This window comes from Protopterus annectens, chromosome 4.part1, assembly GCF_019279795.1.
Source record: "Protopterus annectens isolate FY-2018-M chromosome 4.part1, PAN1.0, whole genome shotgun sequence".
Lineage (NCBI taxonomy): Eukaryota > Metazoa > Chordata > Ceratodontiformes > Protopteridae > Protopterus > Protopterus annectens.
In genome coordinates this window covers 497709276-497723939 of record NC_056734.1, presented here as the reverse complement: position 1 = coordinate 497723939, position 14664 = coordinate 497709276, and the positions used below count along the sequence as shown (strand labels likewise).

At 38.8% G+C, this 14664-nt stretch overlaps 1 protein-coding gene across 3 annotated transcripts in view; it reads left to right on the top strand.

Annotated features, from left to right (window-relative positions):
- ATP11B (ATPase phospholipid transporting 11B (putative)) overlaps positions 1-14664 on the top strand; it is a 2792721-nt gene that overhangs the window by 1898889 nt on the left and 879168 nt on the right. For all 3 annotated transcript variants that reach the window (XM_044070307.1, XM_044070308.1, XM_044070309.1), the window contains exon 25: positions 14270-14408. In XM_044070307.1, the coding sequence (XP_043926242.1) occupies positions 14270-14408 (139 nt within the window). The remainder of the gene's footprint in view (positions 1-14269; positions 14409-14664) is intronic.

Here is a 14664-nt window from a genome sequence, read left to right as displayed (position 1 = left end):
CTGCCAAACAAATCCTTCTTGGCAGCCCCCTTGGGAGGAAAACTGGCACTCTTCTATCACAATTGGTAAATGATCACCAAAGACAAATGGGTTCTCAACATTGTATTTCAAGGATACAGGTTCCACTTTCACAATCTGCCAAGGTTAAAAGGAATGCCAAATCTGCCACCAAATCAATGAGCAGAGGCTCAAAAACAAATTACAGCACTCACGGATATGAGAGCTATTCAAAAGGTACCATCACAGGAACAAGGACAAGGATTTTACTCAAGACTTTTTCTGGTACCCAGAAAGGGCAAAGCCTGGAGGCCCATTCCCTGCAAGAAAAATTATGCAGGCCTTGGGTTACATGGTATCTTGCATACTACTAATTCTATATGCCAGACTGCATATGAGGAAACTATAATGGTACCTAAAGAATGTATGATCTCAACACTGTCAAAGTTTGGAAACAGTTATACCATTAATCCCTTGCCTTCAACTGGAGTTTCAATGGTGGGCTCAAGCTTGTCACCTCAACAAGGGACAGCCTTTTACACAACCCACAACAGCCAGGCAAACACTGACAGCAGATGCATCAGATTACGCCTGGGGAGCCCACATGGCAGGCAAATGTATTCAGGGCATGTGGCCCGCAGAACAAAGGCATCTTCACATCAATCAAAAAGAGATGCTAGCTGTACAAAATGCACTTATAGCTTTCAAGGACCTGCTGCATCCAGGACAACTACTACTAAAGACCGACAACACCACAGTTATGTGGTACATAAACAAGCAAGGGGGCACTCACTCCTACCCCCTATGCGGACAAGCTATGACCTTATGGAACACAGCTATAAACCTTCAAGTTCATCTGCAAGCACAATTCCTGCCAGGAGACAAAAACACACTGGCAGACAACTTAAGCAGAAACATCATGGATCCCCACGAATGGGAGTTGAATCCACAAATATTCAGAATGATAACACAGAAATGGTGGAGCCCGGACATAGATCTGTTTGCATCCCCAATAAACTGCCAGCTACAAAAATTCTGCACAAGTAGTTTCCACAAGCATGGAAAGTGGATGCCCTCTGATTCAGCTGGGAGAACCTACAAGTATACGCTTTCCCACCACTACCTCTCCTGCCAAAGGTACTCATAAAAGCCAGGCAGGAAGAGCCAAAGATGATCCTGATTGAACCAGACTGGCCACGCCAGCACTGGTACCCAGTCTTAAGGAGTAGCACAAGGACCACCCTGGATTTTGCCTCAAATCCCACATCTGCTGACTCAGCACAACAAACAAATACTACACAGCCAGCTAAAGACCTTAAACCTAGCTGCATGGAAGATTCCTTAGTCAAGCAAGCAATGCCTCTCTCCAAAGCTGTTATGGATGTCATTCTGGAGGCCAGAAGGCCTAGTACCAGGAAAACCTATTCGGATAAATGGAATAGATTTTGTGCCTGGAACCAAACTCACAGCCTTAACCCTCTTGTCCCAAACATTCCTCAGATACAACAATACTTAACTGATATGCTGGAAAAAGGACTCTCCTTCTCATCCATCAAGATCCACGCCTCTACCATCTCTGCTCATTAGAACACGGATGCACCAATTTTATTTTATTTTATTTTACATTTGTTAACCGGGCTAGTCTGACTGGATATATTTCCATTTTCAGTAGAGGCCCGGGGAGAAAAGCTCCAGTAGTAGACAAATTGATTATAAAATTTGAAATAAAAATACAAGTGATGCAAATCATAGTTGATGCATAGTAAATGAAAGTAGTTAAGTAAAGATACTAGAAGTGAATAAAAAAATGGAGATAAAAGATGACATGTACATTAATATAAAAGTTACAAATATTATGTGCTAAATTAATTACACAAAAAAGTGAGAAAAGGGTCTGAACAAATAATGAAAATGAGTGTTTTGTGATCAACAACAGTATAAAGTCCAGCAGTCTGTTCCATTGTGTTCACCAGTTCATTTCTGCTTCAGAAAGTATGCAAAGTGTTTGCAATATTTAGAAAGAGGCGCAAATAAAAATTAGCAAAACCAGATGGTTAGTCAGGGTTATAAGTTAGTAAAAGCAGGGTTATAAGGTAGAAAAAGCAGAAGGTTAGTCAGGGTTACTGCAGGGGCATAACCAGTGTGTTTTAAGGTGTTTTTTTGAGATTTTGTTTAAAGAGAGGCAAGGAAGTAAGTGATGTAAGATCGTTGGGGAGTAGGTTCCAGTTTTTTCCCACTGCATTAGAAAACAGGGAATCACCAGCTGTGTTGTTAGTCTTGGTTATGTTAGCTAGAAGTTTACTAGAAGAGCGTAGGGAGTTTAGATTTTTATAGGGGATTATGAGATTGGATAGTACAGGAGTGCTATTAGGTTGATAAAATATCTTATGGGCAGTGGTTAGTTGGGAGATATTCAGATGGTTTTCAAGTTCAATCCAGCCTAGCTGCATTAGATTTAAACAGTGGTGAGTTCTAAAGGGATTGCCAGTGGCAAATCTGGCGATGCTGTTGTAGGCATGTGCTAGTTTGACAAGATTATTTTTTTTGAGGTTAGTGTATATGGGACATGCATATAGAAGAGTTGAAATTAAATGGGAGTGTGCAATTTTGGTTCTGGCTATTGGAGTTAGGAAACTTTTGATTCGATATAAGGAGCCTATTTTTTCTGTTAACAGTTTTTATGGTATTTATGTGGATATCAAACGTAAGATTATTGTCAATAGTTATTCCTAACAATTTGGTGGTAGAGTCGGGGTATATAGTAGTATGATTATTGGAGATGATAGAGAAATCTATAGGGGGGGACTTGCTAGTGGGTGTAAAGAGAAGGAGCTTGGTTTTTTTAGCATCAAGAAGGAGGCAACGTTTTGTAAACCATGTTTCAACTGTATTGAAAACATTTTGAGTCAGAGACTGTAGCTCAGATGTGGAACTTGCTGAGCATATTAATGTTGAATCATCTGCATATTGAATGCAGGTGGCTTGTGGGATTGCTACATGGAGGTCGTTGATAAAAAGGGAAAAAAGAAGTGGGCCTAGAATGGACCCTTGAGGGACTCCAAGGGTGACTGGTAGAAGGGATGATATATTATTTTCCCAGAGAACTGCTTGTTGTCTGTTGGTTAGGTAGGACATGAACCATTTAACAGACAGAGAGTCAAAGGAATAGGATTCAAGAATGTTGATAAGAAGAGTATGGTTTACCATGTCAAAAGCTTTTGAGAGGTCAATAAAGAGTGCAGATGAGGGGTTATTGTTGTTTCGATTTCTATTTATGACATCTGTAAAGGATAACAAGGCAGTAGTGGTGCTATGTGCTGGCCTAAAACCATGCTGGCACTTGGCTATTGTGTTATTTTGAATTAAATGGTTTAAAAGTTGCTGGTGAACACATAAAACAGTACCTCAGAGGGGCTAAAAACATAAAACTGCTCCGTAGAGCACCTACTCCAACTTGGGACCTCAACTTTGTTTTGGAGAAGCTAACTTTACATCCTTTTGAGCCAGCCAACACAGCAGAATTAAAATATATTTCTTGGAAAACTGATCTGCTCCTGGCAATAACATCAGCATGAAGAGTTTCAGAATTACAGGCACTAATGGCAGTGGAACCTTTCCTCATTTTCCACCTGGACAGGGTGTCTTTAAGAACTAACCCTACTTTTATGCCAAAGGTGATATCCAGTGTGGCTCTAAACCAAACTTATTCACCTGCCAACTTTTTATCCTAAACCACAGAATAAAGGGGAGAGACTACTGCACTCTTTAGACATTCACAGGCAGTTACGCTTCTACTTGGACAAAACCAAAGCTTTCAGAAAATCTGAACAATTATTGGTAGCGTATGCTGCAGGAGCACAGGGAAAAGCCATTTCAAAACAGACTATTTCAAAATGGATACAACATTGTATACATTTCTGCTACACATATCATGGAAAACCTGTAACTAGCAGCATTAGATCTCACTCCACCAGGGCAACAGCCACTTCAACTGCCTACCTCAGGGGAGTACCTACCAAGGATATTTTGGAAGCAGCAACTTGGAGTTCTGTACATACCTTCACCAAGCATTACCATCTGCCTCTATACTCTAAATCCAGAGCTGGCTTCGCCACTGTAGTGCTGCAGGGCCTTATAGCCACCCCTAATGCCTTATAGAACCAGCCACCCTTCCTCAACTTTGGGATTCTTCCCAAGTGTAATGACTGCAGCAGTGTAACACGATGAACATAGTACAGTTTTGTACCTACCATAAATGTATGTGTTCGAGTGTATACACTGCTGCAGTCCAGGTTACCCTCCTTCCCCTCTTACTGGCTGGTACGTACCTATGTCTTCTACCCTTACTATCTATGGGGAGTATTTGCTGGTAGCTGAAAGTTGTTTTTTGCTTTTCTTATGTATGTTTTATTAGCAATTGGAATTGCCTACCTATTTGGAGGCACCTGACATCTGAGGCAAGAAAAAAAATGAAGAAAATGGCATCGGCTGCATCTTATATACCCCTGTCGCACTGACGTCAGGGAGGAGGCGACAGCAACCGACGCTGGACCAAGACTTAGGAACTCAGGCCGACTGGGGAACCACCTGATGGCAGGATAACCCAAGTGTAATGACTGCAGCAGTGTATACACTCGAACATCTACATTTATGGTAGGTACAAAACTGTACTTTTCTCAGGGGTACAGGTTCCACTTCCACACGCTTCCAAAACCAAAAGGTATGCCAAAACTGCCACAAAACCAATGGGCAGAGGCACAAAAACAGATTGCTGCTCCTATGGATATGGGAGCTATTCAAAAGGTTCCACAAGAAGAACAGGGACAAGGATTTTACTCAAGTCTTTTCTTAGTACCCAGAAAAGACAAAGCCTGGAGACCAATACTGGACCTGTCAATCCTAAATACTTTCCTGGATGTTCCAAAATTCAAAATGTTAACACGGCAACAACTTCTGCCCATACTGGGCAAGGAGGCTTGGCTGGTTACTCTGGATCTCAAGTAGGCATACCTGCATGTCCCAATCAGACAATCATGCAGAAAATACCTCAGATTTATAGCAGGCTCAATGCATTACCAATTATCTGCACTGACCTTTGGCTTATCTACTGCGCCCATGGTCTTCACAAAATGCCTGGCACCAGTAATTGCATTTTGCAGACAAAAAGGAATTAAAATGTATCCCTACTTAGACGACTGCTTTATTCAAGCAGAGAGCAAGGACATTCTTCTAAAGCACCTGGTGTTTGTAAAAAGATTGTTAATTTGCCTAGGGTACACAGTAAACGAAAAAAAATCAAAACTAGTGCCCTCTCAGGAGAGAATATTCCTGGGTGCAAGCTTAAATACAACTGCCCAGATGGCTTATCTCACGCCAGAGAAACAAAGGCAACTGACTCATTACTTTCAAATGATGGCAACAAAGACCCAGCTCCCTGCAAGAAAAATTCTGCAGGCCCTGGGTTTCATGGCATCCTGCATTCTACTAATTCCATATGCAAAACTGCATGTGAGGAAACTACAATGGTATCTAAAAAGTGTTTGTACTCAGCATTGTCACAGCCTAGAGACAATCATACCCTTGATTTCCTGCCTACAACAGGAGTTTCGATGGTGGTCCCAGGCCTGTCACCACAACAAGGGACAGCCTTTCACCTTACCTACAGCCAGGCAGGCAATAACAATGGATGCATCAGATTATGCCTGGGGAGCACATATGGCAGGAAAATGTATTCAGGGCACGTGGCCCAAGGAACAAATGCATCTTCACATCAATCAAAAAGAGATACTAGCTGTACAGAATGCCCTGACAGCCTTCAAGGACCTAATACATCCAGGACAACTATTAATAAAGACGGACAATACCACAGTTATGTGGTACATAAACAAGCAAGGGGGCACACATTCCTACCCCCTATGCAGACAAGCCATGGCTTTGTGGAACACAGCACTGACCTACCAGGTGCATCTGCAAGCACAATTCCTGCCAGGAACAAAAAATACACTGGCAGACGAACTAAGCAGAAATCTCACGGATCCTCACGAATGGAAGCTAAATCCACAAGTGTTCAACATGATAACAAGGAAATGGGGACGCCCAGACATAGATCTTTTTGCTTCCCCTCACAATTGCCAAATACAGAAATTTTGCACAAGGACTTATCACTCTCAAGCATGGAAAGTGGATGCTCTATCATTCAGCTGGAAAAACCTGACAGTCTATGCCTACCCTCCGATGCCTCTTCTCACCAAGGTTCTTCTAAAAGTCAGACAAGAGAGGCCAAAAATTATCCTAATTGCACCAGACTGGCCACACCAGCACTGGTACCCAATCCTAAAGACTTTGTCCCAAGGCTCACCTTGGCCTCTACCTCAAATCCCTTCTGACAGCAAAACAATCAGATTCTGCACAGTCAGCTCAGAACCTTAAACCTGGCAGCATGGCAGATAATGTAGCCACTCAGACTGCACCTCTCTCTAAAGCTGTTATGGATGTAATTTTGGAAGCCAGAAGGCCCAGCACTAGGAAATCTTATGCAGAAAAATGGAAGAGATTCTGTGCTTGGAACCAGGCACAAGGGCCACTGGTCCCTAATATACCTCAGATTTTGCAATACCTGACTGAGATGTTGGACAAAGGCCTATTTTTTTTTTCATCTGTTAAAATCCATGCCTCTGCCATTTCAGCTCATTACAATATGGATCCTCCTATTTTTTTTTTCACATCCTCTACTACGACAGTATCTCAGAGGGGCAAAGAATATAAGACCCCCTAGGAGAGCACCAGTACCTACTTGGGACCTCAATTTTGTTTTGGAAAAACTAACACTGCCTCCATTTGAACCAGCCAGCACAGCTGATCTAAAATTCTTGTCATGGAAAACTGCTCTGCTCCTAGCAATAACTTCAGCAAGAAGAGCCTCAGAGTTACAGGCATTGATGGCTGTGGAACCTTTCCTCATTTTTCATTAAGACAGGGTTTCTCTCAGGACAAACCCAACATTCATGCCAAAAGTGGTCTCCAATGTGGCCTTAAACCAAACCATTCATTTGCCTACTTTCTACCCAAATCCCCAGAATAAAGGGGAAAGACTTTTGCACGCTTTGGATATACACAGGCAGCTATGATTTTACTTGGACAAAACAAAAGCTTTCAGAAAAACTGAGCAACTGTTTGCAGCATATGCTGCAGGATCACAAGGAAAGCCTATTACAAAGCAGACAATCTCCAAATGGATAGGACACTGCATCCGTTTCTGTTATGCACAACATGGCAAATCTGTGCCTAAGGGCATTAGACCTCATTCTACCAGAGCAGCAGCCACTTCAGCAGCTTTCCTCAGAGGGGTACCAACCAAAGACATATTAGAAACTGCAACCTGGAGCGCAGTGCACACTTTTACCAAGCACTACCACTTACCTCTCTACTTCAAATCCAGAGCAGGCTTTGCCACTGCAGTTCTGCAGGGCTTGTTAGCCTTGCCAAATCCAAGCTAGACCCAGCCACCCAACCTCAGCTTTGGGATTCTACCCAAATGTAATGACTGCAACAGTGAAACATGATGAACATAGTACAGTTGTATACTTAACATAAATGTAGATGTTCGAGTGTATTCACTGTTGCAGTCCAGGTTACTCACCATCCCATTCTTTGCTGGGACTATTCTGTAATTCTCAACATTATACAACCTATGTGGTGTATTTGCTTGTAGATGAAGGAAATATATGCATGGTTGTCATATTTTTATCTTTTCAGCCTTCCTATCTGGGGGCACCTGACATCTGGGGCAAGAAAAACTGAAGAAAATGGCGTTGGTTGCAACTTTTATACCCCTGGCGCACTGACGTCAGGGAAGAGGCGACAGCAACCGACGCCGGACCAAGACTTTGGAACTCGGGCCAACTACGGGACGCCTGCCAGCAGGATAACCCAAGTGTAATGACTGCAACAGTGAATACACTCGAACATCTACATTTATGATAGGTACACAACTGTACTTTCTTCACACTTTGGATGTGCATAGACAGTTCAGATATTATTTGGATAAGACTAAAGTTATTCGCAAATCTGAGCAAATTTTTCTTTCCTTTCATCCCAGGTTTTTGGGTTTGGTAGTTTCTAAACAAACCATCTCTTTTTGGATTTCTAAGGCCATTTCCTTTTGTTATTCTTTTCATGGTAAATTTAATTCATCTTCTGTAAAGGCTCATTCTGCCAGAGCTTTTGCTTTTTCTGGCGCATTTTTCAAAAGACTGAATACCAATTCCATCCGTGAGGCTGCTACTTTGACTTCTGTCCGTTGTGCATGGGTTTATAGAGGGCCTTTCAATACCTTTCTCCTCCCAGGTTTCCTGTTGGGTTTTTGTACTCTCCTTTACATAAGGAATACTGCAACAGTGATATGGAAGGACATAATACAGTTGTATAAAAACTTATCGTAACAGTAGATGTCCTTCTCTTCACTGTTGCAGTATTCACTCCCTCCCACCCACTCTGCGCTGCCCTGTTCCTCTTGCCTTCTGGGCCAGGGATTATTTTTTATTTTTCTTACTTCTGGATGCACGTTACTCCTGGTCCCTAGGGACATTTTCATTCTCCTGGGGCTTTACAGTTCTGAGGTGTGTGTCTCTGTACATCACCTTTACGCCCTACGCCTTGCACCGGGAGCAAACATGTGATGTACGACACCTATAAACACTAAAGGCTTTGGTATACGGACATGGGGCTATCCTTTGACAAAAGATCCCCTACATAAGGAATACTGCAACAATGAAGAGGAGGATCTCTACTGTTATGGTAATATTTTGCACAACTTTTTATTTACATATCTGGAAAACATCATGACCATTTTTGTGTGGCCTGCATTTTTTTTTGGTATGAAGTCCCAAGAAAAGTGGGCATGAGGTGTCAAGACCAAAACAGGTTTCAGTTGTGATTGATTTTTAATTGTTTTTGTATTACTAAATGACCTTTTCCTTCTTTCTAAAAAAAAAATCCTTAACAAACATATTGCAGATTATATGACTCTGTTGCCCAGTGACTAAAATCCAGGTTATTTGCAAAAAAAAAAAAAAAAAAAAACTACCATTTTCACAGTATTTCTTCCCATGATGTGAAATACTTTGACCCTATTGCTTTCTCAAACATATTCTGTATGTATTGTTTGTTCACTGTTTCTTGTTATTATTTTCTTATTTTTGTATTTATATGCTGTTTAAACTTATTCTTGCTACTATGTTTATATCAGTTTGTTGGAGCTTTTCTCCTTGGGTCTCCACTGAAAATGGGCTATAACTGCTCAGCTGGACTAACCCAGTTAACAAATGTGAAATAAATAAATAAATATTAAAAATAGGCGTCATATTTGCTTTTCTAAATATAAAAAGGACTTGCTTTTTCTGGTGAGTACATATTCTTGAATTCCTGAAACCAAAGATGGTTTGTTTGCTATTACAACCTATAACATTGTAATATTTGCAGTGTAGAAAATGACTACAATGTCTTCCTTCATTTCAACAGGGAGTGACATATTCTAACTTGTGCCACACTGTAATAATAAACCTTTGATATTTCTCCATGGCAAAACCCAAATCTGGAAAAGCATGCTTGATGTCAGATAGTCTGTTACCATTGAAATATAACAGTTACATGAAGAATGTCACTTTTGTATTGTAAATGTCGTGTACCATTAAGTCACCCAAGATTAGATTATTTTTTGATCCAGTCATGTCAAGCTTTAGACTTAATTTGGCTCAGGGTCATTGGAGTTAAATCCTACGTTAGAGGGAGGGGTAGAATCCAGCAAATACTCACTACTAAAATTAATATTTAAATCTGGTAGGAAATGCATCCTAAGCTCCCTTATGCAATTGTTTTCCTGGTTACTACCGAAGAAAGGTGGTAATGGGTCCATCTTGCATTCTTCCTTCTAGTCGTATTGAGATTTTTACATTCCATTCACTGCATAATGTATTTGAATGTAGAAATCTTTATCATGTTACCTCTAACCTAAGTAATATTTTAATAAATTTAACTATTATTAAAAAGTTGGTTATGGATAAAGTTGAATTTTTTTTTACCAGTGTAAGTAGCATATTTGGCAAATTGGCACAAATAAGAGTTATTTTTAAGAAAATAAGAAATACTGGATTATTAAACAGGTTTTGGAATATATTGGACTGAAGAGCAAATATTGTATGAGATGTTTGCATACCAGAACAAACATGGTCACAAAGTGTCTTCAGTCATGTTTGTGGAAATATTTTTTTAAAAGAGAATTATTGTGTAGGAAGGTAATTTGACAAAGTCCATGTCAGATAGTGTTAAATTAAGATAAGGTAAAGTAGTAGTCAGAAACGCTCATGGGGGGTCAGTATGTTAAATGGCTACTTATGCAGGTTTGTGAGTTCCATGTCTCTCGTGAAAGACTGAATGAGTCATTTTGAACTTTTAGATCATATTAGTGAAATTCTGCCTCCTGATATTTTTTGTGATAGGCTTCCTAGACCCCCTTTTGAAGGCGAATTGGACTTGGTATCAGGGTAATTATATGGTTTATTTATTTCTTTATATAGGACACTACTTGTGGGAATTATTTTTTTCTCACTGGAGAGTCTCCAGATTTATTTTAAGGAGGCAAATATCCCTGTTCATAAGAACTACAGTAGAAGATGCAAGAGAACTATAGCCATATAGCCACACTGTCCTCCTTTGCCAGGGTGCTAGTTTGTCCATATATATATATATATATATATATATATATATATATATATATATATATGTGTGTGTGTGTGTGTGTGTGTGTATATATATATATATATATATACACGAGAGGTGCTATATAAGCAGTATGCTTAAAGAAAAAACATTAAAGTCATGCTGTCTTAATTTCATTCAGACATAATGTGCATAAGATCGTCAAAGGGACTGAAAGTTCTCCAAGTAAATGAATAAAGTTTTCCAAATAAGTATAGACATTTATTTAAAATAAAACAAGTGCTTTTGTCTTACATAACCGTAAAACTTAATCAGATGCAGCCATTTTCAAAAATGCTGCTTAATTACTAGCTTTAGTCATATGATCAGCTGTTCAGTTTAAAGACCCATGCTAAAATACTTACATTACCTAAATAAAAAAAACATTAAAAAACTTTATTAAATATCCATATTAAAACAAAACACAAACAAAAAATCATGTGTATAAAGCAATGAGTCACCAGCACCTAAATTTGCTATTCACACAAGCCTAACATATCCATTGTGATATTATCTGTTAAAAGACTTCAGTTTTAACAGTGGTGCTGTTGACGTGTAATTATTCAGCCCTGGCCAGTTATGCATGTTAAGTAATTGCCAGTGTAGTTCACGTTTTTCTGAAATAACCAGGGACCTCTTTGGGCATTCTTCTCCACCTTTTCTAAAACTAAGAATTTGAAAACATGCCCTAGATTCTCACTCACATGCTTATAAAGTGCATTTGCTCTTTTTTTTTTTTTTTTTTTATAATGTCATATGTATGTTTACACATAGGTTCACGAAGCCTGCACTGCATTTCACCAACATAAAATCCTTGGTATACCTGGCATAATGCCACGTGTATCACTCCAGCTGTATCACAATTATATTTCTCTTTTTATCCATAACGCTCAATTATTTATAACTGCACTGTCACCAGTCAGAATATGTTTACATAAATTACATTTCCCATATACATGGGTCTACTTCACATCACCTAAAACCCATTTGACTGACTTTCATTTTACCGAGACCAAATCAACTAATTTTCAAAATACTGAAAACTCCTTTGACTGAATCTCATTTCACTGAATTGTAAGCCATAGACATGATGTGGGTTTCCATTCACCTGTGACTTGTTTGTGATAAAAAGAATTTCTGCAACTTACAGTGCTGTCAGAATACCGATAGTCATGTAGAAAGTAGTGTTGCAGTGTTTTTAAATTTGGGTATGTGTCTCTACAATTTTTATGGGCGGTATCGAAGAGTTTTTTTGCGTTCCCAGCAGTAGTGGCAGAGTGTAGAGTACTGTAAGGCAAGTAAAAGGTATATGCCCTTTTCCCCACTGTAGTGCGATCCTGGAGTTAGTATATATATATATATATATATATATATATATATATATATATATATATATATATATATATATAAATAGTTGGGGGGGGTAGCCGCCCATTTAGTTTGGATTTTATATTGCCTGGTTTCTGTTAAGAGGGTAAGTAAGTTTTTAAGGTTGGGAAAGAGGTAGTTATTAGTGTTGTGAGTATGTTTGTTTATTGTTTAACATTTAGTCTTTTAAAATTTAGCATTGTAAGCTTTCGGTGAAATAAGATTCAGTCAAATGAGTTTTCAATATTGTAAAATTAGGTGATATGGTCTCAGTGAAATGAAAGCCAGTCAAATGGGTTTTAGGTGATGTGAAGTAGACCCATATATGTATATAGGTCTACTGTAAATAATCGAGATCTCACTTTTTCGAAAATGAACAGTGGACTCGCGTTACGTGAATGTGCACTTTTGCGAACATTGGTTCAAAGAACCAATAAAGAACAGAGAAACATTTGTTTTTGCAGGGGGGGGGGGGAGTCCCCTGCACCCCCCATGTGGGGGTTGTGCCCCTCACAACCCCCCCTACTTAAATATACCAACTCCGAGATCGCATTACAGTGGGGAAACACGTAAATTCTCTTTCCCCACTGTAGTGTGTTTCGGCACCTGTGTTCCTTAATGGTTCGTTGTACCGTTCTTCGCAGAAGTGCACTTTTGCGTAACCGAGGGTCCACTGTTTGTTTTCGAACAAGTGGATTTTCAGTCTTTTACAGTAGACCCATATATATATATATATATATATATATATATATATATATATATTTATATATATATAAAATGTGTGTGTGTGTGTGTATATATATATATATATATATATATATATATATATATATATATATATATATATATGTATGTATGTAGTAATAGTGTCCCACAGTCTGTAAATTGTTTAACTTGATTTATTCTTATGCAGCAGTTCAGCAATTCTGTAAATTTGTTGTAATAAGATACAGGAAATATTTTAAACAAAGGAATTTTTTTGTTTGATTGGTGGTTAATACACTGACCAGTTTCATGGTCATCGTTCACCCACTGTTTCAGAGGAGCCTTGAAAGGGTTTGTTTTTCTGTGCATTTGCTATTAGGAAAAATGTCACTGTTATTAACTTTTATGGGGATATTTGCCAGTAGCACCAAGTATGAAGCAAATAAATTAACGAAATGAGTACGGATAGATCTTTTGACGCTTCTGTTTTCACGTAACTTTTTGTCATCTTTTGTTAGTCTTGTTAGCTTCAGATTATGGACGTTAACATGCTTATTGTATCTGTTTCTTTTTTTTTTTCCGCTGTGGCGACCCCTAACCGGGAAAAGCCGAAAAGACAAACAACAACATCAATGGAAGTAGTCACACTTTAGGGGCTTCTTTCTAATTCTACTGCAAAAGCCTGAACAGTAAAAAACAGTCAAGCTTGATGGAAAACAGCAAAACGCAAAAGACAGAAGTGCAGAAGTTTAAAACTCAAGCAATTGAGAACATCACTGTTCTCCCCCTTGCATCCACCAGTGTGTGGATTCTACCTGATGACCCCCCCCCCCCCATTATCATCCCAGAGTTGCAGCAGATTGGAGTAAAAGCCAGTGCTGTCATAAGTGAAATACTATGAGTAAAAACAACTCTGAACTCTCTTATGAGCAACCTGTTAGGTTAATGTTATTTCAGAGTGCTGTGATCTTGGAGTAAGAATACGTGATTGTAGGGTTACCTCTAACATTATATTTGTTTTAATGTGATGATGTTTAATTGTGATGATCTTTTTTTTTTTTTATCCATGGCATTTTCCATCATTTATTATGCTGCTTTTGTTTTTTTTTTTGTTCAAGGTTTTACAGTAAAGGTCTGCATATTATTTATGCATCACTGCTGATGTGTCTTTTTCCCCAGGTAGTATGCCATCTGAGGGGTTTCAGAACCTAACCATCCATGATGAAGACAAAAACATCTCAGTGTTTTGTGAATACCACAGAAACTATGCTCTTTCCTTGCATAACTGTATTTTTCATTGTTCTATATATATTTTGGTCATAGTACACTTTTCTGTGCATTAAGCATTCTGTATTTAAGATTCATTTGGTACTATTGCTTTAGTTCCAGTAACAAAACTTTTGAATATTTGTGTATCTTTTTTTTTTTTTCTTTTTTTTCCTAGAGACATTAGTAAAAATGCTCGACTTGCCTTCAGACCGTTTTTGTACTGGACAGTATTGGGCTTCTGTCATGCATTTATTTTCTTTTTTGGTTCCTATATTTTAATTGGAGAAGATACATCATTAATGGGAAATGGACAGGTAATAAAAAATGGGATTCATACTACGTATGTTTACATGTTTTAATTGTATTACTGTATGATGTGTTGCATCTCACTTGGGATGGTTGTTTGAACTGTATTGTCCTAAACATAGTCTGTTGTTTGCAAGATGCAGAATGTGTTTGCGTGTTTATGCCACTTTCTTTCTTTGCTGGTATTCAGATGTGCTTATGCAGTTGTAGTTATGTTCAGGTGTCATGTGTTAATTTATTCAAGTATCTGACGTGTTTTGGCTT